Source organism: Tamandua tetradactyla, chromosome 2, assembly GCF_023851605.1.
Source record: "Tamandua tetradactyla isolate mTamTet1 chromosome 2, mTamTet1.pri, whole genome shotgun sequence".
Taxonomy (NCBI): Eukaryota; Metazoa; Chordata; class Mammalia; order Pilosa; family Myrmecophagidae; genus Tamandua; species Tamandua tetradactyla.
The window spans coordinates 56,284,815-56,309,113 of record NC_135328.1 but is presented as its reverse complement, the minus strand read 5'-3'; the positions used below and the strand labels follow the sequence as shown (position 1 = coordinate 56,309,113).

Below are 24,299 nucleotides of genomic sequence, written 5' to 3'. Positions count from 1 at the left end.
ATCGTGTCAGACACAGAGGCCAACACCACACCCCCCACCCTCCCCACACGGGGCTCTGGGGATGGTCGGGTCCCACTGGCTCCAGAGGAGGCCACTGCCTGGCAGAGCCCAGCTTTGCTTGGTGCAGAAGCCGCGATCTGGCGTTGGAGTGACTGCAGCCTGGATCCCAATCCTGGGCTTGCCACTTCACGTCTCTAAACTGTTTCCTCCTCCCCGAACTGAGGACAGTAATATCGACTTCCTGGGAGCTTGAGGACTGACCAAAATCATGGCGTAAACGTATTGGGCCCGGTGCCTGGTATCGAGGGCTCCATCGCTGCTGGCCCCTCCCACCTCCAGATGGGACTCTCGAGCAAAGAAAGACACCAAACAGAGGCAAGAGGCTTTATTCAGAAAGAGCTCCGAAAGAGAGGTGGGCCCCCTGGGTCCCCACCCTTGCAGCCTCTTGGAGCCAAGGCCCATGGAACATTAGAAGCCAATCATTATGGGCATCTGAGCCCCCTTGGAGTCATCCACGGGGGGCGCGGGGGCGGCCTCGGAGTCACCCGCGGGGGGCGCGGGGGCGGCCTCGGAGTCACCCGCGGGGGGAGGAGGGGCGGCCTCGGAGTCACCCGCGGGGGGCGCGGGGGCGGCCTCGGAGTCACCCGCGGGGGGAGGAGGGGCGGCTTCGGAGTCACCCGCGGGGGGCGCGGGGGCGGCCTCGGAGTCACCCGCGGGGGGCGCGGGGGCGGCCTCGGAGTCACCCGCGGGGGGCGCGGGGGCGACCTCTCCATCGGCCACTGTAGGCAGCGCCTGGTAGGTCAGGGTCCAATACCGCAGGTAGTTGGTCCTCAGGTGCTGCTTCATGGAGCTGCTGTCAATCTTCTTGGTGATCTCCAGGTAGTTACCATTCTCCACGGTGTAGGGATACCAGTGTGTGGGAACAGTCGAGTAGCCCATGTTGGGGTCCCTGCAGAGTGAGGAGAGCTTAGGCAGGGGCTGTGGGCACACAGGAGACCTGGCTCTGTCTCCAGCATGGCCGGGGGCAGTCCTCCCCTGCTCTGAGTTAATTCTTAATAATGATATCTTCCTGACACCAGGCAGGCCCCAGAGCCCAAAAGAGAGTGGGCTCAGTCAGGGAGCCGTTATCCTCACTTGACCAGCAGAGACACTGAGGCTCAGCAAGTGACTTGGCCAGAGTCTCCCAGATGGTAACAGAAGAGGTCTGGAACCAAGGTCAGCAGGGCCACGGTATGCAGAAGGCCCTTGTATATGCTGCCCGCAGCTCTAGGCCCAACCCCACGCCTTACCCACTTCTGGCAAAGTTGGTCCAGTAGGCAATCAGGGCCTTGGAAACAGTCCTGTCTTGAGTCCGGTAGCCCAATGGGGTAGCAAAGGGTTTTCCAAAGACATACTGGAGATCATCTGCATGGTCGGCTCCCACCCAGTTGGGGTAGACAGGCATCCGGGAGGGGTGAGAGAACAGATAGGTGTAGGTCTTGGCACTCCTGAGGATGAGAGAGAGTTGGCAGGGTGCTCACCTGGGCCGCCAAGCTCGGAGATGGATCAAGGAGAAGGCTATGGAGGGAGCATGGAAGGCTCTTGGAAGTTTCCGCAAGATTCACAAAGAAACGGGATTCTTATACCTATAGGAGGGATAACTGTGGTCAAATTCACAGATTCTACTATTTTAATTGTACTTATTCCTCACCTCCACAAAAAATTTTGAAGCATGTTCTTCCTCTAATTCAGTACGAAGAAATTGTTTTCTCTCCCAGAGAAAAGAATGTGTTCTTCATTTGATGGGACAAAGTATATGCCCTCTACTATTTCCTTGTTTGCCTTGGCTGGCAGGAAGCTCAGAGCTAAATTTATTGCTTAGTTGCTGCAAAGCTTTCATCCTAGACTTCTATGTATAATTATGTTTTCCTACCTCTCCAAGCATTCCTACCTTTTCTTATTTTTTATTTTATTTTAATTGGCCCTTATGGTATGGAGGCCTTTAATGTGGTCCCAGGCTTAACTTATTTTGAGAGTCAGCAAAGTTGAAGTGCAGAAGAATCCTCGGGCAGAGGCCATCTTCCCTCGCTCTCTCCATCTGAACAGCATAAGGGATGGATGAGGAAAGATTTAAGAACTTTCCACTGTGAAAAACTATTGGATGTGGGAGAGGGTGCCGGCTGGGCAGATGGAGGATCACAGAAGGGTTTTTTAAGACCCTCAGAGGCTGGGAAGTAAGTTGGGCCCTCACAAGTTTTTTCAGGCCTCGACAAAGCAGATTTGGCAGGAATATGGGAGCATCTGCTTAAAGTATTTTCTGGGCATACCAAACACCTCTTAACTGCCCACGGGCAAGGCCACCGCAGGAAGGAGCAACGTCCCAGCCAGGTCTCCCCAGGGGGGCACCCCCTCACCCAGCTGCTCACTTGGCATTGGCTCTGTGCTGGGCCAGGGCGATCTGTGTGGGCACCAGGAAGAGGACGTCAGTCTCTAAGTCCACCACAGTCCTCTTCATGGCCTTCTGGGATGAATCCTGGGCCCAGGACTCCGTGTAGATCTGAAAGGTTGCATTGGCACCTTCGAGCCCCTTGGGCATGGTGAGCCCGCCGACCAGCTTGTAGAAGTCTTCCCTGCAGGGACCAAGCAGGCATGAGGGTTGGAGAATCAATCACTAGCCCTTCCACACCAGTGCCAAAAGGGGGTACCTGCACACCCCCACAGAAGAAGGCCGGGAACGGGCCGGGCAGTCCCCGCAACACATGGCTTGCTTCCTCACTCCCACCCTTTTGCTAATGCCTACTGTCCCTGCTCCTTTGCTCCCTGCTTACCCCGTGATGCTTTGTTTGTCCTTGTTGATGGCTGGCATGTCAATGGTGGCAAAGATATGACCATCCATGTTGTTGGTGCCTGCTATGTAGTCAATGTCAGCGGTGTTGGCGTACAGGTTGATGGGGTCTTCGGGGAGGAAGTCTCCATCAATGACAGGGATGAAGCCCACAGTGAGCACCATGGGACCTAGTGGGGAGAGCCAGCACGTGCTTGTACCGTCCAGTGTCCACCAGGACTCCCTCTGGGCCTCTGGGGGCTGGAGTTGATCCCGGCCCCCATGAGGAAGATGCAGTGGAAAACTCCTTCCTTCTTTGATCTAGGGCAGGGTTTCTCAATCTCAGCACTCCTGACGTTTTGGACCAGATAATTCTATGTTGTGGGAGCTGTCCTGTGCACGGAGGATGTTCCATCCACTAATGACAGTAGCAGCCCCCGCCCAGTTGTGCCAATGAAAAATGTCTTCAGACATTGCCAGATATCCCCTGAATACAAAACCACCCCTAATAAGAACCACTGTCTAGCGACCAGGTCTGTCCTGCTGCAGAGTAAGTCCCTTCCCTCTCCTTCTCTTCTCCCTGGGGCTAAACCAGAAAGGAGGAAGACCTAGAAACAATTCAGGGACTTCAGGGAACCAAAGGAAAAAGAGGTGTTTCTCTCCCAATAACAGATTCTAGTCAGTTAGGCAAAATTTGTGTGAAGCTAACATTGCCCTCGAGAACGCCTCCACTGGCTCCTGAAGCTGTCTGGGGGTATATGGATACAACAACTTTGTTTAGTATACAACCGGTTTTCCTCTATCAGCTTTGGGACAGCTTGAGCTCCCAATGAAATCATTGGATTGTATTTGGGGCCACATGGATTGAAAACTATTTGTTGCTTTGGTTTGGCCAACTACTTGTAATTTAATTCAAATAAGTTAAAGGTGTAAATGATGGCTCCCCATTGTCCTTTGCCCTAGAAGAATGACAAGCAAGAGAGAATTCCAGACTACCGGGCTGCTGCTGCTGATGACATTCATAGGTTTTTACTGATAGGGTTCCCCATGTCTCCCTAGTTTAGAATATTAGAACCCAAAGGGCTAAATAGTAAATGTAGGTGTTCAGTAAATGTTTGTTGAATGAATGAATGAATGTATTCACTAGTACAAAGGTTTTTGGTCTGAGGCCCGTGGATTCCCAGGTGGGTTTTAGGGACCCATGAAATGCCTTAAAATTGTGCACAATTTTCTGTCTGCAACAGTAGTGTGTACGTATTGTCGTGGCGGGAGTGGGGTTGGGGCCCAAACCTTCATCAGCTTCTCAAAGAAGCCCACAGAGGACAAGAAGCAGGAATGACCCCCATCCTCGGGTCCCGCTCTCCTCACTCCCAGCAGCGCCTACTCACGATCCAGGCCGATCAGTTGCACCTTATAGCCCAGCGTCAGGGCCCGGGGGTCAGTAACCTTCAGACATCTGGCCATCCTGGCAGTGTCGTCCGTGGGGCAGCCTACCATCTTGGCGACCTGGGGGTGGGGGTGGAGGCAGGGAAGTGAAGCCAGTGCTCAAGACAGAGAAAGATTTGGGGGGCAAGGGTGGAGTCCAGGATAAAGAATGGAAATAAGGAAGGTACCCCACCCAGGATTCTAAACTGAGCCCCCTCCCCTGCCCTCACCCAGCCCACCATAGCGCCACTACTTACTCTTTTGGCCCAATAGAGTGGGTTCTTCTGGATGACCCAGGGACTCATTGCCACACCACTCTGGCTGATGGCCCGCCGGATGAGGCCCTTGTTGTAGGGGGAGAGGGTCTGCGACACACAGAAGTCTTGTCACCAAGGCCCTCACCCCTCTCAACCTCCCCTACCCCCCAGTTTAGCCAGGGACGGACACCCCAGCAAGTCAGCTCCAGCCCCACCCTCCTTCTTGACACCATCGGCTCCTTCTCAAACCCTTGGGGGGCGGGGGTGAGGCGAGCCTTCCTCTCCAGGGGTCTCCAGACCTGCAAAGAGACACTGGCAGCTCCAGCTGATTCCCCAAAGAGGGTGATGTTGTTGGGGTCCCCACCGAAAGCCGCGATGTTCCTCTTCACCCACGCAATAGCCATGTGCTGGTCCCGGAGGCCATAGTTACCTGGAAGCGGGGTTGGGGGTAGAAGCATCCATCAGGCACCCTGGGCCAGGTACTAGGGGTGCCCAGTGACCAGCACACCACAGGTGCACAATTAATGTAGTTGGATCAAGAACACTTAAGTTGCATTGAAACCCTGGCAGGACCCTCGATGGCAAGTAGTGGTCCCAAGGATGCCGGGATGGGGAGGGGTGCTGAAGGAGGTTTGGAGAGTTGGGCCAGGAAAATATGGCAGGACAGTCTGGCCCCCAGCTTCCTCTCTCTCTCTCTGCCATGGCCCCTTTTGTTGTCTGTTTCTCCTGCTGACTTCTGTGACTCCACCCTAGCATGTCATTTATGCCTCTATTTCACTGTCCCTGCTTCGCTTAGTGTCTCTCTAAGTCTTGGCCTGTCTGGCTGTCTCTCTGGCTGGCAGCCTCTTTTATTTTGCTGCAGTGGCCAAGGGGCACCCGTGTCTCAAGATTCCACTCCAGCTTCCTGGCTCTCTGTGAATAGGATTCTGGGCATTTCTGTGGAGCTGTCAGCAGTTAATATGGGGGCGTGTCACCCTGCTGGATTCAGAGCTCGTGGGATTGGGTGCACTTGGTCCCCCAGCCCTGGTGCCTCACTGTGCTGGGCGAACCTGGCAGGTTGGAGTCTCCAGTGCTGAGGAAGCCCAGGGGGCCGACGCGGTAGTTGAAGGTGACCACGATGACGTTGCCACGCGTGGCAATCTCTTCCCCGTCGTACAGGTAGTTGTTCAAAAAGTTGGCTCCATGACCAGCTCCCATTAAGAAGGCCCCTCCGTAGATCCAGATCATGACGGGCAGGTCCCGGGACACTGAGGCAGGCAGGAGGGGAGAAGGGCCGGTGACCCGAGATACCCCCGCCCCGCCCCCTGGCCACCCCCCACTTTCTACACAGTCCGGCCAAGGTTAAGGCCTGAGGGAGGCGCTCAAAGGAGCTGCCCTGCTCCAGGCTTTGGGAACCACAGGGAGACTTCCCCCCACCCCCACCCCTGGGCTGGTTGCAGGAAAGTTCCGAGTTGGATCTCCAGACTCAACCAGTCGGGCAGGGCCTCTGGCTGCTTGGGGGGTGGTGGGGGGCGGGGGGCATCGTGGGTGAGGGGTGGAGGATCCCTGAAGGGAGCTGGGGGCGGGAGGGAGGGTGAGCCAGACCTTCCCTCTTGCCCTGGGGGACCCAGATGTTGAGGTAGAGGCAGTCTTCCTCGCCGAAGGTGCCGTCCTGGGTGAGGGTGATCTGCATACATCGCTTCTTGAACTCCTTGGCCTTCAGGGTCCCTGCAGGTGGCCGGAGGGGCTGGCGTGAGGAGGGCTGCCATGCCACACCGTGCCTGGCCAGCAGGCCCTGCCAAGCACCTGCCCCTTCGCACCTTGCCAGCCGGGGTGTCTCTGGGGGTTCTCCAGGACCTTGGGGGGCGCGGCGAAGGGGATGCCTTTGAAGATGTCCACATAGTCACCAAAGAGGCCAAGCTTCTTGTTGATGCCCTCCACGAAGCCTCCTTCCGTGTATACTGCGCCCAGCTGCGGGGACAGGCAGGCAGAACCCCGCTGGGCCGAGGCCTCCGAATCAGGAGGGGGTTAACCTGAGGGGGGCTTGGGGCATCAGAGGCTCCCCAGAGACAGCTGGGAGGTGGTGACGGGCTCAAATCCAGACCTGGGGTGAGGGTAGAGCCCCCTGCCACTCACTGGCTGTAAGGAACCAGCTGGCTGTCCCCCAGCACCCAGCTCCTGAATCGGATAGGAAGCCGGTTCAACCCGCTGTTCTCATCAGGTGAAGCCTCTGAGAAGGCCCAGGGAGGTGGGGTGCAGGTTTGGGTCCTGGCTATGGCTGCCTAACTGTGACCCTGAGCCTCAGTTTTCTCATCTCATAAGAGTGTCTCCCTCGGGGGCCTGTTTGGAATTAGATGGGAGGCTTGCAAGCTCCCGCCAGGGGTAGACGCTCCCCGTATGCTGATTCAGTGAATCGAAAATTTGTTTTGACTCCAACCGTGAGCATCCTGAGGAGTGGCCCTTCTTTCTCCTTCTCTTGTCTCCTGCCAGGGTGCCAGGCTGACTGGGCACAGAGTCAGGGGCCTGATGCCCAAGTCCTTGCAGCCCCTGTGCCCCCTTCTGGGAAAGGCCCCAACAGGGGGGTTTCCCTCCAGCCCACTCCACCCCTGGGCCATCAGAACAGGCGCTGTGTATGCAGCCCTGGTTCTGAGCTGGCTTCACTTGGGTAAATGCATCTCAACGGAAACAGGGTCCTAGAGGTGGAGACTCTCATCTGCCCATTTTCCATAGAGTGAACTGAGACTCAGAGGTTTTCTTACTTAAAGGGCTGCTGGGAAGCAGCTGGACTCCAGAGCCGCAGTCTTACCCTCCATGATGCTGCCACCTTGGACGCAATAGCAGCTCCACTTGCCCAGGAGTGGCCATGGCGCTTAGCTGCCTCCTGACATCCACCCGTGCTAGGTTCCAAGTGGGAGGAACAGGTCAGCCCTACACCCCCAGGCCCAGCTGAGATGCCAGCTGCCTTCTAAAGTCTAAGCTGATAGTGCCCCCTGCCATTCTCGGGGTGGGGAGGGTCGGGGTGGGCTGGAACTGGAGAGAGGAGCCAGGAGCAACACTCGCCAGGCTGCCCTAGGGGGTGGGCGGGGTGGGGTGCAGGCCCACCAGGGCCAGGCCTCTCCCTTGGGCTGCAGATGAACTTCCTTGTTCCGGGCCTCCAGGCATTTTTCCTGACCCAGCCATTCTGGCTGCAGGGAAGGGGCAGAGAACCAGGTCAGGGCCAGAGGGACTGGGAAGTCACCTCCCAGAAATGTCTTCTGTGCTCAAAATTGGCTTAAGGACCCCAGCAAGGGGGTTCCAAGGGTGTGAGGACCCTGGCTAACAGAGAGGAAGCACCCCTGAAAAGCAATCTCTCTCAGAAAAGAGAGCAACCCTCCCCGCTCTGTGGCTGAAGTGTCCCAGGGCCAGCACCTGAGCCACTGGGTTCGGAGAACTGAGGTGCAGGTCTGGGGGCAGCAGGGTGCTGAGAGCTGGGACAGCCTAGGTGGGGGGAGCCCCAAGGCCTAAGAGAGCAGAGATGAGGGGTGGAGAACCGGCAGATCAGAGAACAGTAGCCCCCCTCCCAGGAACCATGGGGCTTTTCTCGGGACCCCTGCCTCTCCTGGGGCCTGAGGCCCAGATGCAAACTCGGCAGGGAACCGAGACAGGGCCTGGTTCCTGTAGCTTCTGCTTGTGGCTGTTGGAGTTTCTGTCCTCAGGCTGCTTTCTCTGATTTGCTCCTCACCAGGCCCTGGAGGGTGGTTAGGACAGCAGAACGTACAGAAGCCCTCAAAGAGGTAGTGCAGTTTCCTGGCCTCCGGGCATGAAGGGGAGCACAGCCCGTGGTTGGTGCTTGTTAGTTCCCTTTCAGGAGGAACGTGAGCTGAAGGGTATTTTGGAAACCAGAATCTGATGTTGGAGACCAGAATCTGCTGTTGGAGGAGACTGGGCTTCAGATTCCTGCTCAGCCACCTGATGGCTGCTTTGGGCAGCTATTTTCCCTTCAGTAAAATGGGAATAACACCCCCATCAGAGGAGTGCTGCAGATAGGGTTGCCAGAGTTAGCAAATAAAAATACATATGCCCAGTCAAATGTGAATTTCAGATCAACACTGAAGACTTTTTTTTTTAAGTGTAAGTATGCCTCTAATATTGTGTGGAACATACTTATACTAAAAATGATTTATTCTTTATCTGTAATTCACATTCAGTTGGGCATCCTATATTTTATCTGGTAACCTGAACTGTTGGATGGATGAGATAAGCCCTATAAAATAGCACAGGGCAAGTCCCCCATAAATGTCAACGGCTATTGTTGGTGGTGTGAGTTCTGCTCCTGAGGCTGGTTCTTTCTGCCCGTGTCTGTCTGTCTGTCTTGCCTTCCTCCATGCCTGGTTTCCACAGTTTTCAGTTGTGGCCTTAGCAGGAGGAAAGAGAGGAGTCCCTGCCCTGGCCTCCTGGTCCCTCCTGCCTACCTTTGCTGCACTCGCCACTGCTAGACAGCAGATGAGGCCCAAGACTGCCAGCTCCAGGCGTCCCATGATGTGTGCCTGCCTCTGGATGGCCCTCCTGCTGGACCTGTGGGTATTTATGGAGCCCAAGCCACCTGGGAGCCAAGTTGGCAACTAAGGGTGGAGGAGTCACCTTCACCCTCCTCCCACCTCCACCCTTTCCTCTAGGCTGGCCAAGATCTAGGTTTTGTCCTTGGGGTGAGGAAACAGCTGCTGTTCTCAGAGGGGACTCAGACCGGGCCAACACACACACGTGTGCACACGCTTGTACTTTCCCAGGACCAGCTGCACCTGGGCACCCTACCTGGGAGCAGACGCAGGTGGTAAAGGGTGGGAGGGAATGCAAAAGTTGGGGCTTGGCGGGGTACACAGTGCCCTGAGTTCTGAAGTGACCCAGGCAAAAACCCTGGGGCATGCTCTGGTGGGGAGAAAGAGAATTGAGCACACAGGTATGAGATAAGCACAAGAGGGCACTAATATTTTCTGTGAATGTTTATTACTTTGGTAGCCAGAAAAGGTTAATGAAAAATTGAAAACCACATCAACAAAGCCCTAAGGCACCTGCCTGCCTTTCAGGGGCTCAGACCTATCCCAAGTCTCCACTGCTGGATGTCAGCTCTCACCAGAGGACATGGTGGCTCCTCACGCTGCACAGCAGTTTTCAGTGACAGCTCCAGGAGCAGCCAGGACCCTCCCTTGACCCAGGGCCCCACAGGTGGGGCTCCAACAACACCCTGTGCCACCCCGGTGGCTGGGAGGTGGGGGGCGGTACAGCAATCAACATCCATCAGATGGTCTGTCTATTGCTTACAGTTCTCAGATCTTTTGTGATACACAGTGGGCAGGGAGACGCTGGAGAAAGGTGGGGAGGGCTACAGCAGCCTATAGCTGGGAGAGGAGTAAGGACACATGGAAGAAAGGGGCTGCTGTGAAGGGTGTGAGGATTTGGTGATGCTGCCCTGGATGAGGAAAGGGATTTGGCAACTCACACCTTTTCACCTAGCAATTCCAATTCTGAGAACCTGTTCTAAAGAAGTAATTCTTAGTACAAGGCAGGAAAATCTCTGTGCTAATGGATATGGAAGGCAGTGTTATTTATAGAGGTTTAGAAGGAAAGGAGCAAGGAGGAGAGGCTGGAGAGGGACAGAAAGGACAGAGCCGGGGAGAGAAAAAAGGAGGCCACCAGGTTAACATGAGGGTCCAGTGAAGTAAAACATGGCACCTCCCAGCACCCAACCCAGTCCCAGCACATGTGGGCATCTGATCAACACTGTCTGCAACACAGTGAGCATTCCAAGAGATGCCCAGAGACCACCACTGTCCATCCAGTAGTAAAATGTCAACTGGATACATTTGTCAAATGGGACCCTAAGTGAATTCTGCTTCACTGAACTGATTTTTAGGAGAATTTATTTCAATCAAAAAGGTTTGGGCATTTTCTGGGGGACTCCTGACCTCTGTAGAACCCTGGGACCCTGACTGCACAAGGGGCCCACTTGTGCTCCTCGCCGCTTCTGACCTTGTAGCTGCCTGGATTGTTTGAGGCCTGTTACTCCTCCACTTTGGCTGCAGCTTTTCCTCTCCTGGACTATCTTCTGGCTCCTAGATATCACAAAAGGCTGGGAGGGAAAAATCAGACAAAAATGAGGAGCAGTGTGGTTGTTACACATCAGCTCCGTGATGCTAACCCTGGTAGAGAAAATTTTATTCATATCCTGGACAAGGAGCTCTGAATCCAGGTCCCTGGACCTGTAAGAAGTTCAAGGGCATGTGACTCGATCCGAGATTGGATGTACACACTTGAGGGTATGCATATTTTTCTGCGGAAAGACTCCATGCCTACCACTGTAGGCTTGGAGAGTTTATGACATCCTCCAAGCCTAGGTTGGAAGTACCCAAGTTTTGACAAAGTAGAAAACTAACCCAACTGATTTAATAGCACAGAATTTAAGCAAATAGTTAAAAAAAAAATTTTTTTTTAAGCTGGAGCATATCCTGTAAGGGCAAACACGTGTGGCACTGTCTTAAAAGGGAGACATTGCAAGTCAGACTGACACAGGTCCAGCCCTGACACTGCCACTCACCAGTTGTGTGGTCTTGGGCAGGTGCCTTCACCGCTCTTAACCTCGTTTCCCCACTGACATAAGGGGGCCACTGCTACCCTCAGCAGGAGGACTATGTATGCCATGTTCACAGCACAGTACATTTCAGGGTTAACAGTTCTTATTCTCAATGATTACTAGGCACTCCAGAAGGAATGCATAAAATTTGTTTTCAGATGGAGAAACATCCATTTAAAAGTTATAGGGTACCTAACTGTATATAAAGCTGATGGCCTACCCACAAAACAGTTATTGTAGGTGACACGAAGGCATGGCTGTGTATGCATAGCACGATTATCCGATGGGAAAAGAAACTGCAAGGACAAAAGAAATGATCTTCAGGAGTCTCATTTTATCATATGGTAGTTTATATAATTTATTATTTGCTATTATTTGAACTTATAAACTTTATAATCTATTATTTGATGAATTATATTTTGAAAATACATGGATGTTATAGGATAAGGAGAATAAGTAATTGGCATTTAGTAGGAATCAAGATTTTAATCATAGGTTGAAAAAGAAACAAGTATAAAAGCAGAGAAGTACAACTCTTGTAATCTTACATTTTAACCAGGAAATATCTATATAAATTTATAACTTATTTTTATTTATAAAAAATATATATTATTTAACTCTGCTATTAAAAAGACCTAAGGTAAGGAAAACCTAGTAGCACCCACCACCTCTGGTGCCCAGAGTTTGATCTCTAGAAATGGAAGGAGGGCACCTTGGAGCTCTGGCTGTGCCCAAGGCACAGGGGCAGGAAATGCCCTGAGGAGGCCTGGGCTGCCAGTGCAGTAGGCAAGGAAGGCATCAAAGACTTTGGAGAAGACTACAGGAACCAACCAGAAAGCCACCCTCTGAACAAAGAAAAGATGAGACAAGTTTGACATCAAAAAGCATGCCAACAACTGATTGAGTTCATAATGAAGTTCAAAAAGGGGGAAAAAAAAACCTCATTAGTCACCATGGCAGTTAGTATGGCATCAATTCATCATTCTGAAAACAGATAAATGGGGGAAAGCCAAGCATTCTCCTGTCCTTCTTCAAATGGTATTTCTGAGTACTCTAATACATGAGGAAAATTCCTTTATGGAATTCCAGCTAATAAATGCAGAAAGAATAAAAGGATTCTAAAAATCACCATTTCACAACCCCTAAGAAAATACTAGATCCTAGCAGCTATTAATGACTGTGAACAACTATTAGATAAAAGACCAATGGACCAGGCTGACAGCACCTGAGCCCCCACCCCCACCCCCTGCTCCCAGTCAGTCTGTACCTCACTAAGGGAGACAAAGCAGAGACTACGTGCCCAGCCCGCGGGTGGCCACAGCACCGCCTGAGAAGAGCTCTCGCACCTGAATCTGATTCAGCCTCCGCTGGGCACAGGGCGCACAGGGAGAGAGGAATGTTAACCACACCACAGGAAGCAGCCGGCCAAATCCAGAATGGGGGTCTTCTAGAGGACAAATGACTCTGTGTGTTCAACAAATAAATGGCATGCACAAAGGGATGGGGGGAGAAGTTCTGTCAAAGATTAAAGGAGTTGCAAGCAGCACATCAGGCAAATGGAATGCGTGAGACCATTTGAATCCTGATCCAAAAGTACAAACACAGTTTTGAGACAATCAGGGAAATATGAATATGGACCACAATTACCTATTAAGGAATTACTCTTAATTTTCTTAGTTATAATAACACATTGTGGTACTGTTAAAACACAAGTCCTAATTTGTCAGAGATACATACTGAAATATGGGCTTTTCTTAAACAATCTTAGGAAAACAAATACAAAAACAAAAACATGGGAATAGAAGCAACAAGATTGGAAAATATACTAATTGGGTGAAGCTGGGTAATGTGTAAATGAGGGTTTATTATATTCAGTACCTGTTTAACATTTTTCATAATAAAAATGCCATACAAATGTAGGTATTTAGGTTTCTAACCGGGGACTCACTCTGTGTTTGCTTTTTTTAATCTAGAAAGAGCTTAGAAGTCCTTTTCCTTAGGTAGATAATAAGGCAAATGACCCACCCATTGTCCTGATCTGTGGGGGAAGTGAAGGCTTAGTTGTAGCAGGTGGGTGAAATGAGAAAGTGTGCCAGCCTCAGGCATACCTTTCTCAGATTTGCATAGGGACCATGGAGGCTTCTGGGAAGATGGAAACAACCTAGACACTCTCCCTCTGAGATTCAGAGTCAGTAGCAGGGCTCAGAAGTGGGAGTCACCCCAACTGAAATGAATAGGCAGAGGACCCCAGCCGGCACATGAGGGAAATCTCACCAAAAAGGTGAAGGAAGAGGGAAGCATGACTAGGCCTGGGGCTCAGCTTCCCTTTAGGGAAAGTTGCTTCTGGCTCTTGGCCTTGGCTTCTCTGCAACAGTAGGAGTACAGAGCATTCAAGAACCTGTCAGCCTCACCAACTTTTCCTTTACAAGGCAGGGAAGACTGACCCCTTTAGGCTGACTGTTAACTCTTGGGGCTCCTGACCTTACTGTGGGAGAGGGCTTCCCGGAAGCGCCCATCAACACAATGGAGTTTGCCTGAGGCACTTGGACTTGGGAATTAATAGGACTTCATTTTGTATGCCAAGCTGCTGAAGAGACTTTTTGGTCACACAAATTTCCCTGGTCTGTTGGATAGAGGAAGGAGGTAAAGGGTTTATTTCTGTCTCAGGCCCATTCTGCCAGGTAATAGGCATGACTCGCCCATGGGCCTGAGTGGTCTCCAGGGGTTGGTAGGCTTATCCCCAAGGAGGAACACATGCCTCTGGGGTTTTAGACAGAAATCCATTAGACAAAGGGGTCTGTTCACGGTGAAACTTTCATGAACTCATCCACTCGGAGAAGAACGGAAGAAGAAGAAGACTGCAGGACACCCTGGGCCTAGGGACCTGGGGTTAGTTCCAGCTGCCTTCACTCTACCTAACTAGAAGTGAGGAACATCAGGCTTGTTCTCCACTGTTCCAGCACGGTCCAATCTGAGGCCACTGAATGAATGCATGAGTGAGTGAGTGAGTGAACAAATGATGGTACCACAGGAGCTCTATACCCCAAGACGAGAGGAAAGTCTCCTCTGGCTAGAACACCCCCAATGAGACACCAAGACTTCTAGGGAAATTTTATTTAATAAGGACAATTCCAACTGGGCCTGGCCTTTGTCAAAACTACCCCAAATGGATGAGATCCCAAACCAAGAACAGTTTTTGACCATTTGTCATCATGGACCAGGCTCCTCATATTATCCCTAGTCACCAACTGAGTCAGGAGACCCAAGCCAAGACCAGAGCCTCCTTAGCTGGACCAGCTCCACCTCCAGCTTTTGCGGGTCTTGGCCAGCTCAGCCAACTGGATGACAGGCTAGTTCATAGATGTGTCAGGCCTGGCACAACCTTTGGGGAATGTCAGAGGGCAGTATCAAGCATCAGGTCATGGCCAGGGACAGAGACAGCTGCACCTATTGCTGGAATCCCAACTTTCCTCAGAGGGCCCAGAGCCATTCTGCTACTGTGGGCAGCACTATACACTCGTTGCTTGCCCTGGCTTCCACATTAGGCCTGGACACCACTCTTACCCGGTGAAGAAGTCCCTAGTCTTGAGCCCAAGGTCCTTCACACATAGTCCAGAATCTCTGTCTCCATCTCATTCTCACTCCCATCCGATGGCTTGAACTCCTCCTCCTCCTCCTCTTCCTCCTCCTCCTCGTCTTCCCCATACTCGTAAGTCAGCTGCTCTTTCCCACCATCAGCCTTGGTTGGGCTGGAGAAGAGAGCTGGGGCCAGAAGGAAACAAGGCTGTGTATGTCCTAATGCAGGGATTTCTGAGTTGTCCCCAGGGACCCTCATGCCCCAAGAGGTCTGGGGAGCCTTTTTACTGGGGTCATGGTCAGGAATCGAACCCAGGTCTCCCACATAGAAGGTGAGCATTCTACCACTGAACCACCCATGTACTCTGGGGGGCCTATTTAAAATCACAAGTGTCAGGGCTCAAACCCTGGAGATATATAGGATAGAACCTAGGAATCTGTAGTTTAACAAACACTTCAGGGGATTCTAAAGCAGACAGGCTTGAAAGCCATTTCCCACATTGGGGCCATGAAGGGCTTCAGGGACTCCATGGACCCCCCAAAAGTATACGTACCATCTCTGTGAGTGTATTTTTCTGGGTAGAGGGAACATAGCTGCCTTGATTTGATACTCAAAAGGGGGCTATGTCCCAACCAAGGCTAGAGACACATGGGGGTGTGGCTAGGTCTGGGACTCCCTCTGCCCCAGCCCTGGGGGACTTCCCAGAGGAGACAGGACCCTCCTGCTCAATATCCCCCAGCTCAAAATACCCACAGGCCAGCTCACTGCTCTTTCTACCTCTCCAGTAGCCAAACCTGCCCAGACCAGGGTTGCCTCGTCCTGGGGAAGGAGCAAGACGATGCAATTCAGGAAAGCAGGAACCATGGACACCTGCTGTCCCTGCTCTCCCCCATGGCAGAAGACAAAGGCAGAATGTAACTGCGTGTAGCCAGAAGATATAGGATAGCGTCAGGGCAAAAAGTAGAGGCCCTGGACTGTAATGCCTGTTCTGCTTCAGTCACTCCCCTCTGAGCCTCTGTCAACATTCCCAGACACCCAAGTCCTCATGCCAAAACTTCCCCCCAAGGCAGCCGAGGTGGGCAGCCAAGGAGGATGCTGGCTCCTAAGCTGATCTCTGGTTAACAAGGCCACCCTCATACCAGGGTAGGGGGCAAGATGGTCCCACATGGGTGCAATTTCTTAAGGAACAGGTCCCAGGTTTCTGGGAACTGTTTTCCCTTCACCCCAAGCAGATCTCACCAGGCCTCTTGGAGCGAATGGTCTGCCGGATCATGAGAGACATGGCATCCCGCAGGTCATCACTGGTCTTGGCGAGACACCACCCATCCCGTTCTGTGCAGGAATTCTCTGTCCCGTCATTGCGGTGAATGATCTTCTGCAACCTGAAGGCAGGGGAGAAGGAGTAGGATATGAAATTCCAGGGTGGGGTCTCTGATAATAGGTACCTGTAATTAGTCTTGGCAGAGGTGTGGTTGTGTTTAGAAAACTATACTTATGAGAAGCCTACAGAGATAAATGTGACCATGAAGAACACCCATTAGAGCATATATCCCCCAATGGGGTCTTTAACCTGTGTGGTCCCTGGACCCCCTCCAACTGTACACAAAGCTGGAGGGTATATGTGCACACTCTTCTGGTGAAACAGTGTTCACAGCTTTCACCAGATTTTTAAGGTGCATAAAATACACTTGCCCATCTACTCCATCTTCCCCATCCCAGTCCCTCTACCAACACCCAGAAGTTTTTTTTAAATACCACTAAGAACAACTGGATTAAAGTTCCTGGGTACTGATTTAGACCCTTCCACTAACATAGGGGATTTCAGCTGAGGTTCAAGGCCTCCTCTCAGCCCCCACCCCCCTACTCCCTACCCCTGCCAACAGTTGAGTTCTCCCTGGCAGGTCCAAATCACATGCCACCTGCAGGGTGTCTGCACTTTTTGCAGGGAGAAAATGCATGAATTTCAGTCTCCCTAAGAGGTCTGTGACCCTAAAGGTTAAGAATCACTGGCCCAGGCCTGTTTGTCTCTGTAAAGGGTTTAGTCAGCCCTGGGAGGATTAGGAATCGCCCCACAAATGCTCATGTGACAAAGGAGGAGGACAGGGCAAAGAGTTAACAGCAAGAAATGCCTGCACCAAGTCCCAGCACTGCTGCTTTTTATAGAATAACTGGCTACTTAGAAGGGCAACTCAAGGTGGACACTGAAAATTGTTCCTGAGGACAGGAGAGTTCAAGCACAGCAGAATCTAGCAGCAATAGCCTAACACCAAGACAGTTGGAGTCTTCTTTCAGAGAAATTAAGCTGAGAGGAAATGAAAAACTGTAGAAAACATGCCAGTACTCGCACTGCCCTATAGTCCCACGTTCCCCACCTCTGTGTTCCAGGACCCCTCATGTACGTACTCTTCCACATTCAAATCGCATAACTGATAGAACATCTGTCGATAAGGTGGCAGGGCCCCCTCCCGGAAGATATAGACCGAGTCCTGCGAAAAGGAGGGGTGAGAGACAAGCAAGGTGAGCGGGAGCTTTTCCTTTGGGGCACGGTGGAGTTGGAGATACCTTCACTGTGGTCTGTCTCGGGCCCCTTCAATGCTGGTCATTGGCACTGGCAGGATTGGCTGTTCTCCTGGGATTCACGTGGGCAGGTAGGCCAGAAGCCAGTGAAAGCACGTGGGAAAAAAGAGCTCTAATTCCCCCCGGAGACTCTGGAAAGGGCAGACAGTGTAGCCAGGCACTTCAGGAGCCACCAGGAAAAACGAGAAAGCCTGGTGTGTGGTAGGCCCTGGTACTTCTGGGGTGGTTTGGTACTAGCCTTGGGCTAGGCCCTCCCTTCTGTGCCTTTTGTACTTTTATTTCTTGCTGACTTCCACTAATTGGTCATTGTACGGATCCCAACAAACTACCTGGACATATTTCCCCAAAAGAAAGCACAGTCATTAATGAGTATCAGTTTTCTCTTGTCCCACTACAGGCAGGTCAAACTAGATGTATGGATGACTGCCTGTAAATTAGAGTAGTTAAGGGTGAAAAAGATCACTCAAGCCATAACCTAGTTGCTACTAAGAGAACAAAGGTCTAGAAAACCTAGGAGAGTAGGCCTAGGACCTAAGGTGGCAACGGAAGGCAGAGTGTCCACTCACATAATTTCTGTCCCTCCCTCTCTCCATTCTGCTGCATTTACACTCAGTATCACCCAATACATCACGCGGTGCTTCCAGGAAGTTAACATGCCCTGCTCTACCTCCCCACAAGATTGTGGGGCAGCTCCAGGAGCTCAAGTCTGGAAAAGGCCTGTGGAAACTGCCAATGAAAACTGACTGTACTAATGAAAAGTGAGCCCAGAGGGCACGGCCCTGGGTTCCTTGTCCATTTCTGGGGTCCAAAAGATCTAGTTTGGCTCCATACTTGTGTACATACCAGATTCTGGTAATCCAGTAACGACCATGAGCCTCACTGAGGCCCAGGCACATGAAGAGCATCCAGACATTCTTGTTGGTGTCAGACCCTTTCTGTAAGTTGCCACCTTTCTGCACAGAGGGTCCTCAAAACTTGCTGGCCTAGGGGGTTTGCACCTGAATTTTCACCCTCAGTTTTTTGGTATTTTTTCCCAAGGTAGAAGTGGTACATAGGCACTGAGTGGGCAGCGCTCCCTTCCATCCAAACCCCCAACCCAGTGTGATCCACAGAGCTTTCAGAGGGAGCAAGGTGTGTCTCGCCCTATACAACAGAGATAGATACCATCATCTCCACCCTCCACCCTCCACCCTGGCAGCTCTCTCCCAGGGCTGAAGGGGCACCCACCTTGAGCTTATATTTGTTGGTCGATTTCCGTGCACTGGCCATTCCTGACTGACCCAGGCCCTGCTTCAGGCTGTGCATGTTGACAAGCTGACTGGCTGCAAGAGGACATTGGCAGAGCTCGGAATATGGCAGACCAGTGGTGGAAAGTGTTCCTCCCAACCACCCTGCCCCGCAACTCCTGCCCAACCCAGTCCCCTCCTCACTGAGAGCTAGCCAGCAGGGTCCTGAGGGGACTTCCTTGGGAAGCCTCCCCTCCTCTGGCTGTCCTGATGCCCATCTTCCTTGGCATGAGTGGTGAGGTCAAATCACTCCTCCACCTGCAGGGCCGCCCTTCTGCAGAACGATCCTGAGTCACTTACGTGTCTTTTTGACAGTGATGGGCAGGCTGTAGTTGTACGTGCTGCGCTTTGCCTTGACAGGCATGTCATTGGGGGCATAACCTACAGACAGGGGAGACTGTGTCAAGTGAGGGTGGGTACAGAGCCCTGATCTGACAAACAGCACTGGCTTCACCATAGAGGCGGGATGACAGCTCCAGAGAAAGGGGACTCCAGGCTCCCATACCACTGGGGGTAATAGTAGCCCCCACTTTCTAACACCACAGTACTAGGGACAGGCATTAACTAGATGCCTGGCACATATTACATGAGCCATAAGTAATCGATGAATAAATGAATGAATGACTCAGAAAGGTTCAGTAATTTGTGCAAGGTCACGGAGCTGGTCAATGGTAAAGTCAGGATTAAAGTTCAGATCTTAATTCTATTCCATTCTGTAGCAAACAAATTCTTGTCATGAGAGAAAAAAAGGCTATTTTATCCTCTCTATGTAAACATATGTTTCTTTTACAAAAAGAGAATGCTAGAAACAGAAAAAAGAAAGAAAACAAAGTTTTAGGGATATTTACCATATTTCATTCCACAACGGATTCGGAAATCAAGGACTTGATAAATCTTGGCATCTGCGTTTTTTCGGGGATCATACCCATATCGAATCCACAGGCTTCTCCAGGGGCCTGTTATCTGGAGACAGTAAAGGTGGAGTCAAGGCCATGGCATCCTGGGGTGTCCTGGGTGAACAAGCACCAATCCCTGGCTCCCTCAGAGACACAGGTCCAGGTCCCCGTGGTGCCCAGGTGGAGGCAGAACTCCACAGGGAGGCCAAGCACCCTAAAGAGAACATGGCCCTGGAATCACACCCAGCTCGGCCACATGCAGCCTGTGGCACCTCAGACAGGCCAATGGACCTTTCCAGATCTTGGGCTTCTTGTCACATGGAGATGACGACAGCACCCATTCTCAAAACTTTTGTGAAAATTAAGTGAGAAGTTTTTTCCATGGCACCTGGCACCTAGTAAATGTTCGATACATCATTTGGATATGCTCTGCCTCCAAATGCTTCTCCTGAAGTCCCTCTGTCTAGGAGGCAACGCTAAGAGGCAGACTTCAGCTCTCAGCTTTCTGAAGTCCAATGGGACAAGAGGGCTCTCCACAGTGATGAGACTTTCTTGTGCCCCACCACCTGGCATCAGCCCTCATGGACACATCTTCTCTGGCCTCCCAAATGCTCCAGTGAGGGGACCCATGGCACACAGGGTCCTTTTCCTACCAACACCTTTGGAAACTTCAGTAGTGATACCCTTTCCCTTATACCCTTGGACAGAGTCAAAGGTGAATCTGCACATCCACCGAACCCTTCAACCCATTGGGCACTATGGTTAGGGGCCCAGGCGCTACTGCCAGAAAGGCAAGGGTCCCTCTGTGGCTCTGCCACTCAATGGCTGTACAACCTTGGCCAATCATGTCACCTCTCTGAACCTAGGATTTTCCTCACATAAAAAGAGAAAACTGCTGCCACCCTCCCAGGGAGGAAGAGAGAACATGACGAACAGGCATACCCTGGAGATAATGCGGGTGGCTTCAGTTCCACATCATTACAACAAAAAAAATTTTGCAATAAGGTGAGTCACATGAATTTTTTGGTTTCCCAGTGCATGTGAAAGTTCTGTTTACACTATACTGTAGTCTTTTAAGTGTGCATAGCAATATGTCTAAATAAACAACGTACATACCTCAATTAAAATGTGACAAAGAGATACTAAATGAGCACATGCTGTCAGAAAAATGGCACTGACAGACCTGCTCGATGCAGGATTGCCACAAATCTTCATGTAAAAATCGCATTATCTGCAAAGCTCAATAATGTGAAGTGCAATAAAATGAGGTATGCCTGTACATACAATGCTTAACCCAAGGCCTGGTCCTTAGGAAGTTCTCAATACAAGATTGTTAAAAACATATAATTCTTTCACTTAAAAATTAGGTAATTAATCTTTAATCCTCAAATCATCTAATTATGGCCAAGGGTGTTACTGAAGATGTGGAAGAGAGCTCCCTGTAACTTTTCCAGAAGCACACACAGAGGTGAAAACCTTCCCAGTTTTAGAAACCATCCTGTGCGGTGTCAGAACAGAGAGCCACCTGTCTTTACTGTCACTGTAAGATTAGGAATCAAGGACAACCTGGGTGGAAGCGAAGGTTGGGGAACAGGCTGACACTCACCATATAATAGGCCATGAAAGGAAGCAGGATCTTGAGCTTGTCGGGATGGACGCTGATGTTGGCCTTGAGAGCATTACGTGACCAGATGGGACGGATGTCAAATAGCTGGGGAAGGTCAAGGGCAGAGGCTGAGATAAGCAAATGCAGATTCCCACCCTGCCAGTCTTTCCTGCATGATCTGGGCCCGAGTGGGCAATTCCAGAGAAGAACGTGCTGAGAGCAGGGGTCTGAACAATCCACTCCTTAAGCTTCAGCAGGGAAGAACCTCTCCAGAGCTGTGGCCCTCACTCACTCATCCCTTCACTCAGAAACTAGGACTGCATGCCTGGAATGTGTCATTTGCAGCTGTCAAGGTCTAGGGGTCTTGAAATGAACTCCAGGGACAAGGCTCTTATCTTTATACAGCTCGGAAAATATCCAGGGGAGCTGGAGCATGGCCTAGAAGGAAGTGGCAAAATTCTGGGAGCATGAGCAGCAGTCTCCAACCTAGATGGCAGAATGCCTGAGTTGGGATATCCTGAAGGCCATAGGGGATGCCCCTCCCAGGGAAGGATGGTGAAACACCCAGGGTGGCTGGAGGGTAGAGGCCTGGAGACAAAGCACCTTATACGCAACGTTAGGAATGTGGGCTGTGTCAGAGGACAATGAGGAGCCACGGACAGAGGGGTTTTACTGTTTTTATTTTTTTTAAACAGGGAGTGATTGCTAGAAATTAAACAAGGTATCCACATAGGGGCTGTAAAAAAGACTTTCTAAGGGAACAATGTGAAACTTCAACTTAACAAGGGGAGAGTCCCAGTTAGCCAGTGATTTGACATCACCATGAACTCGCTGTTCATACCTGTGAGAGCCCCAAGGAACATAGGACTTCACAGAATCTGCAAGCTAGAGAAGGCAGAATGCCACTTCCTCCCACAGGCAGTACACATGGACAGAGTTCCAGCTCCAATAAAGAAAAAGTGCTGTGGTCAGGCCCACAGCAGGTGCTTCCTTTGGTTTGTTGGAATGAATGAATGAATAAATGAAAACTTCCTGCACCCCAGAGCTCCAAATTAAAGTTGCATTTGGACAATACACCAATTTTTTCACGATCTCTAAGGGGCCTCTTAAAAATTCTAAACAGTATTTTTAACTTCGGAAATGCACAGCTTAGTTTCACATGGCTTTTAAACATGACATCTGGAGGTGTAAATTTCCCATGTACTAATGAACCAGTTTAATAAAATAAGCACACGAAACGGAAGCACAGCCAATCCATAATGACACAGGTCTGACAGGGAACAGCTGGGTAAACTCAAGGTGGCCAGAGGCTGGGACCCAGAGGGGCAGGCAGGGCACAGAACGGGGCTCACCTTTCTCAGCTCCTCCTCCACCTTCCGGTCCATAGGGTTGGTGCAGATTCTCTTCCACGTCTGGGCTGCAGCCTGCAGTGGCTGCACAGGCACGTCATCATCCTCAAAGTTCACAAAAATGGCGTTGTGGGGGCGCCGGGCCCTACTCAAGCCAATCAGGTTCTCACCCGAGATGGAGGGGATGTTGTAGCCTTCCCTGGGGGGCAGTCAGAGTCAGTGAGGACCACAGAACAGAGAATGATCACTGGGGCAGGCCTGGCAGAGCAGGCTGGGCACCCACCAGGCCTGACATGCCAGGGGCCCGTCTTTGTGTGCCTTTTCCTGAAAATCTGGATTAGGGCGAGGATCTCAGAGCTGGCTGCCGAAGGCAGGAGCCTATGTTTTCAGGCTGATGACTGAACAGCAGAGGGCAGTGATTATCTGTGACTCTGAAACTGGGCAAGGCCAAAAGGTCCCAGCTAGATCTGGTTGAATCAGAGAATCCATCTTCCCCAGAGGCTGGGGTATGGGGAAGGGCACCCTGTGATGAGGCCAATGGCCTCACAACTGCATCAAATCATACACTGCATACACTGCACTGTCTAGCCAGTGAAAACCAGAAACAATCTAAATTCCCATCGCCAGGAAATGATGAGATTAACTAAGGCAAGGCCAGACAACAGAAAACAGTCAGCTACCAAAGGGTCACTGATGACATGACATTTACTTTTGTTTTAACTGTGTAATTCCATTTATATGAAATGTCCAAAATATACAAAGCTATAGAAGCTGAAGGTATACTGTGGTTGCCTGAGGTTGGGGAGGTTGGGGATTACAATGAGAAAGAGAGTGACTGCTAATGGGTACAGGACTTTTTTTGGGGATGATCAAAATGTTCTAAAATTTATTGTGGTGGTGACTGCACAGCTCTGTGAATACACACAAAAACCCACTGGATTTATACTTTTAAAGGGTGAATTGCATGGCATATGAATTGAATTATATCTCAATGCAGCTATTAAAAAGAAAGAAGCTACTAAAAAGATGAAACATAAAACACAGAAAAGAGCTCAGGGAAGAAATGGGAAGGAAAAGGAGACATGGAATGTGAACTGGAAAGAAGTTAAACCCCCCACAAAAACCATGACAATGAAGCCATGCAGTAGACACTGCTGAAATGACAGCTACATAGAAGACTGGAGTAAGAAAAACGAGCAAAATGAAATAAAAAGAATTAGAAGTCAGCAAAGGTGAGCTTGCTTATGCATACTGAAGTCCCCTTGGAGGAAAACTAAAATAAGGACAGAGAACAAATATATGAACATAGATTTCCATTGAAAGGGCACACCAAAAACTACAAAAAAGTGACACAGATGAAAATATCCAGATATAACCTAGCAAAGTTTTTAGACTTTAAAAATAAAGAATTACAGGAGTAGCCAGGAAAAAAGATCAAGTCCCTTTAAAGGGGGAAAAATCCAACATTCAGCACTAGAAAGCAGTTCAGCAAGACTTACCACACTACCTCAAAAAGTGTGTGACCCAAGAATTTTAATTTCTAGCCACTGCCATTAAAGTAAAAGCCACAGGCATATTTAAATACATAAGAACTAAGGAACTACTGTTTCCATGAATCTTTCTTATTTTTGACATTTACTTTTAAATGATTCACTTATTTAACCTTCAAAACCATCCTATGAGGAAGAACCATCTTATGATGTAGTAATTGAGGACATAGGGATTAGGAAACCTGCCCAGAGTCAGAATTAGGAAGCAAAAGAGCTTAGATTCCAACTCGGGGAGTCCACAGAGGCCACATTCTTAACCACTCACCCTACCATCTCTCCAACACAGTGCATCAAGTCTTTGGTTTTAGAAACATTTTGACAACGTATAAGTGAATGAACAAAGGACATTATCAATGTTATCATCATATAGCATCGAGGTTAAAAGCA

General features: G+C 50.6%; 2 protein-coding genes across 11 annotated transcripts in view; both read right to left on the bottom strand.

Annotated features, from left to right (window-relative positions):
• Window positions 1–370: 370 nt before the first annotated feature.
• On the bottom strand, window positions 371–9,072 carry CEL (carboxyl ester lipase). Its single transcript, XM_077147464.1, has 11 exons — window positions 8,916–9,072; window positions 6,285–6,435; window positions 6,070–6,192; window positions 5,535–5,732; window positions 4,785–4,915; window positions 4,486–4,593; window positions 4,192–4,309; window positions 2,808–2,994; window positions 2,406–2,609; window positions 1,290–1,487; window positions 371–949 (listed from the first exon to the last, which is right to left on the bottom strand). Exons 1-11 carry the CDS (start codon window positions 8,979–8,981, stop codon window positions 469–471), a joined length of 1,965 nt encoding a protein of 654 aa, XP_077003579.1. The 5' UTR covers window positions 8,982–9,072; the 3' UTR covers window positions 371–468.
• A 1,141-nt stretch (window positions 9,073–10,213) lies between these two features.
• Window positions 10,214–24,299, bottom strand: part of GTF3C5 (general transcription factor IIIC subunit 5) — a 37,061-nt gene continuing 22,975 nt past the window's right edge. For 7 of the 10 annotated variants that reach the window (XM_077147503.1, XM_077147498.1, XM_077147476.1 and 4 more), the window contains 8 exons: window positions 22,366–22,561; window positions 21,014–21,118; window positions 19,360–19,474; window positions 18,812–18,892; window positions 18,453–18,547; window positions 17,052–17,134; window positions 15,888–16,030; window positions 14,171–14,833 (listed from right to left, as the gene is read on the bottom strand). In XM_077147503.1, coding sequence (XP_077003618.1) covers window positions 14,673–14,833; window positions 15,888–16,030; window positions 17,052–17,134; window positions 18,453–18,547; window positions 18,812–18,892; window positions 19,360–19,474; window positions 21,014–21,118; window positions 22,366–22,561 — 979 coding nt within the window. In that variant the 3' untranslated portion in view covers window positions 14,171–14,672. Of the gene's footprint in view, window positions 10,571–11,274; window positions 11,368–14,170; window positions 14,834–15,887; window positions 16,031–17,051; window positions 17,135–18,452; window positions 18,548–18,811; window positions 18,893–19,359; window positions 19,475–21,013; window positions 21,119–22,365; window positions 22,562–24,299 lie in introns of those variants that run through there. The other 3 variants (XR_013170232.1, XM_077147505.1, XM_077147507.1) reach the window with 3 other exon arrangements.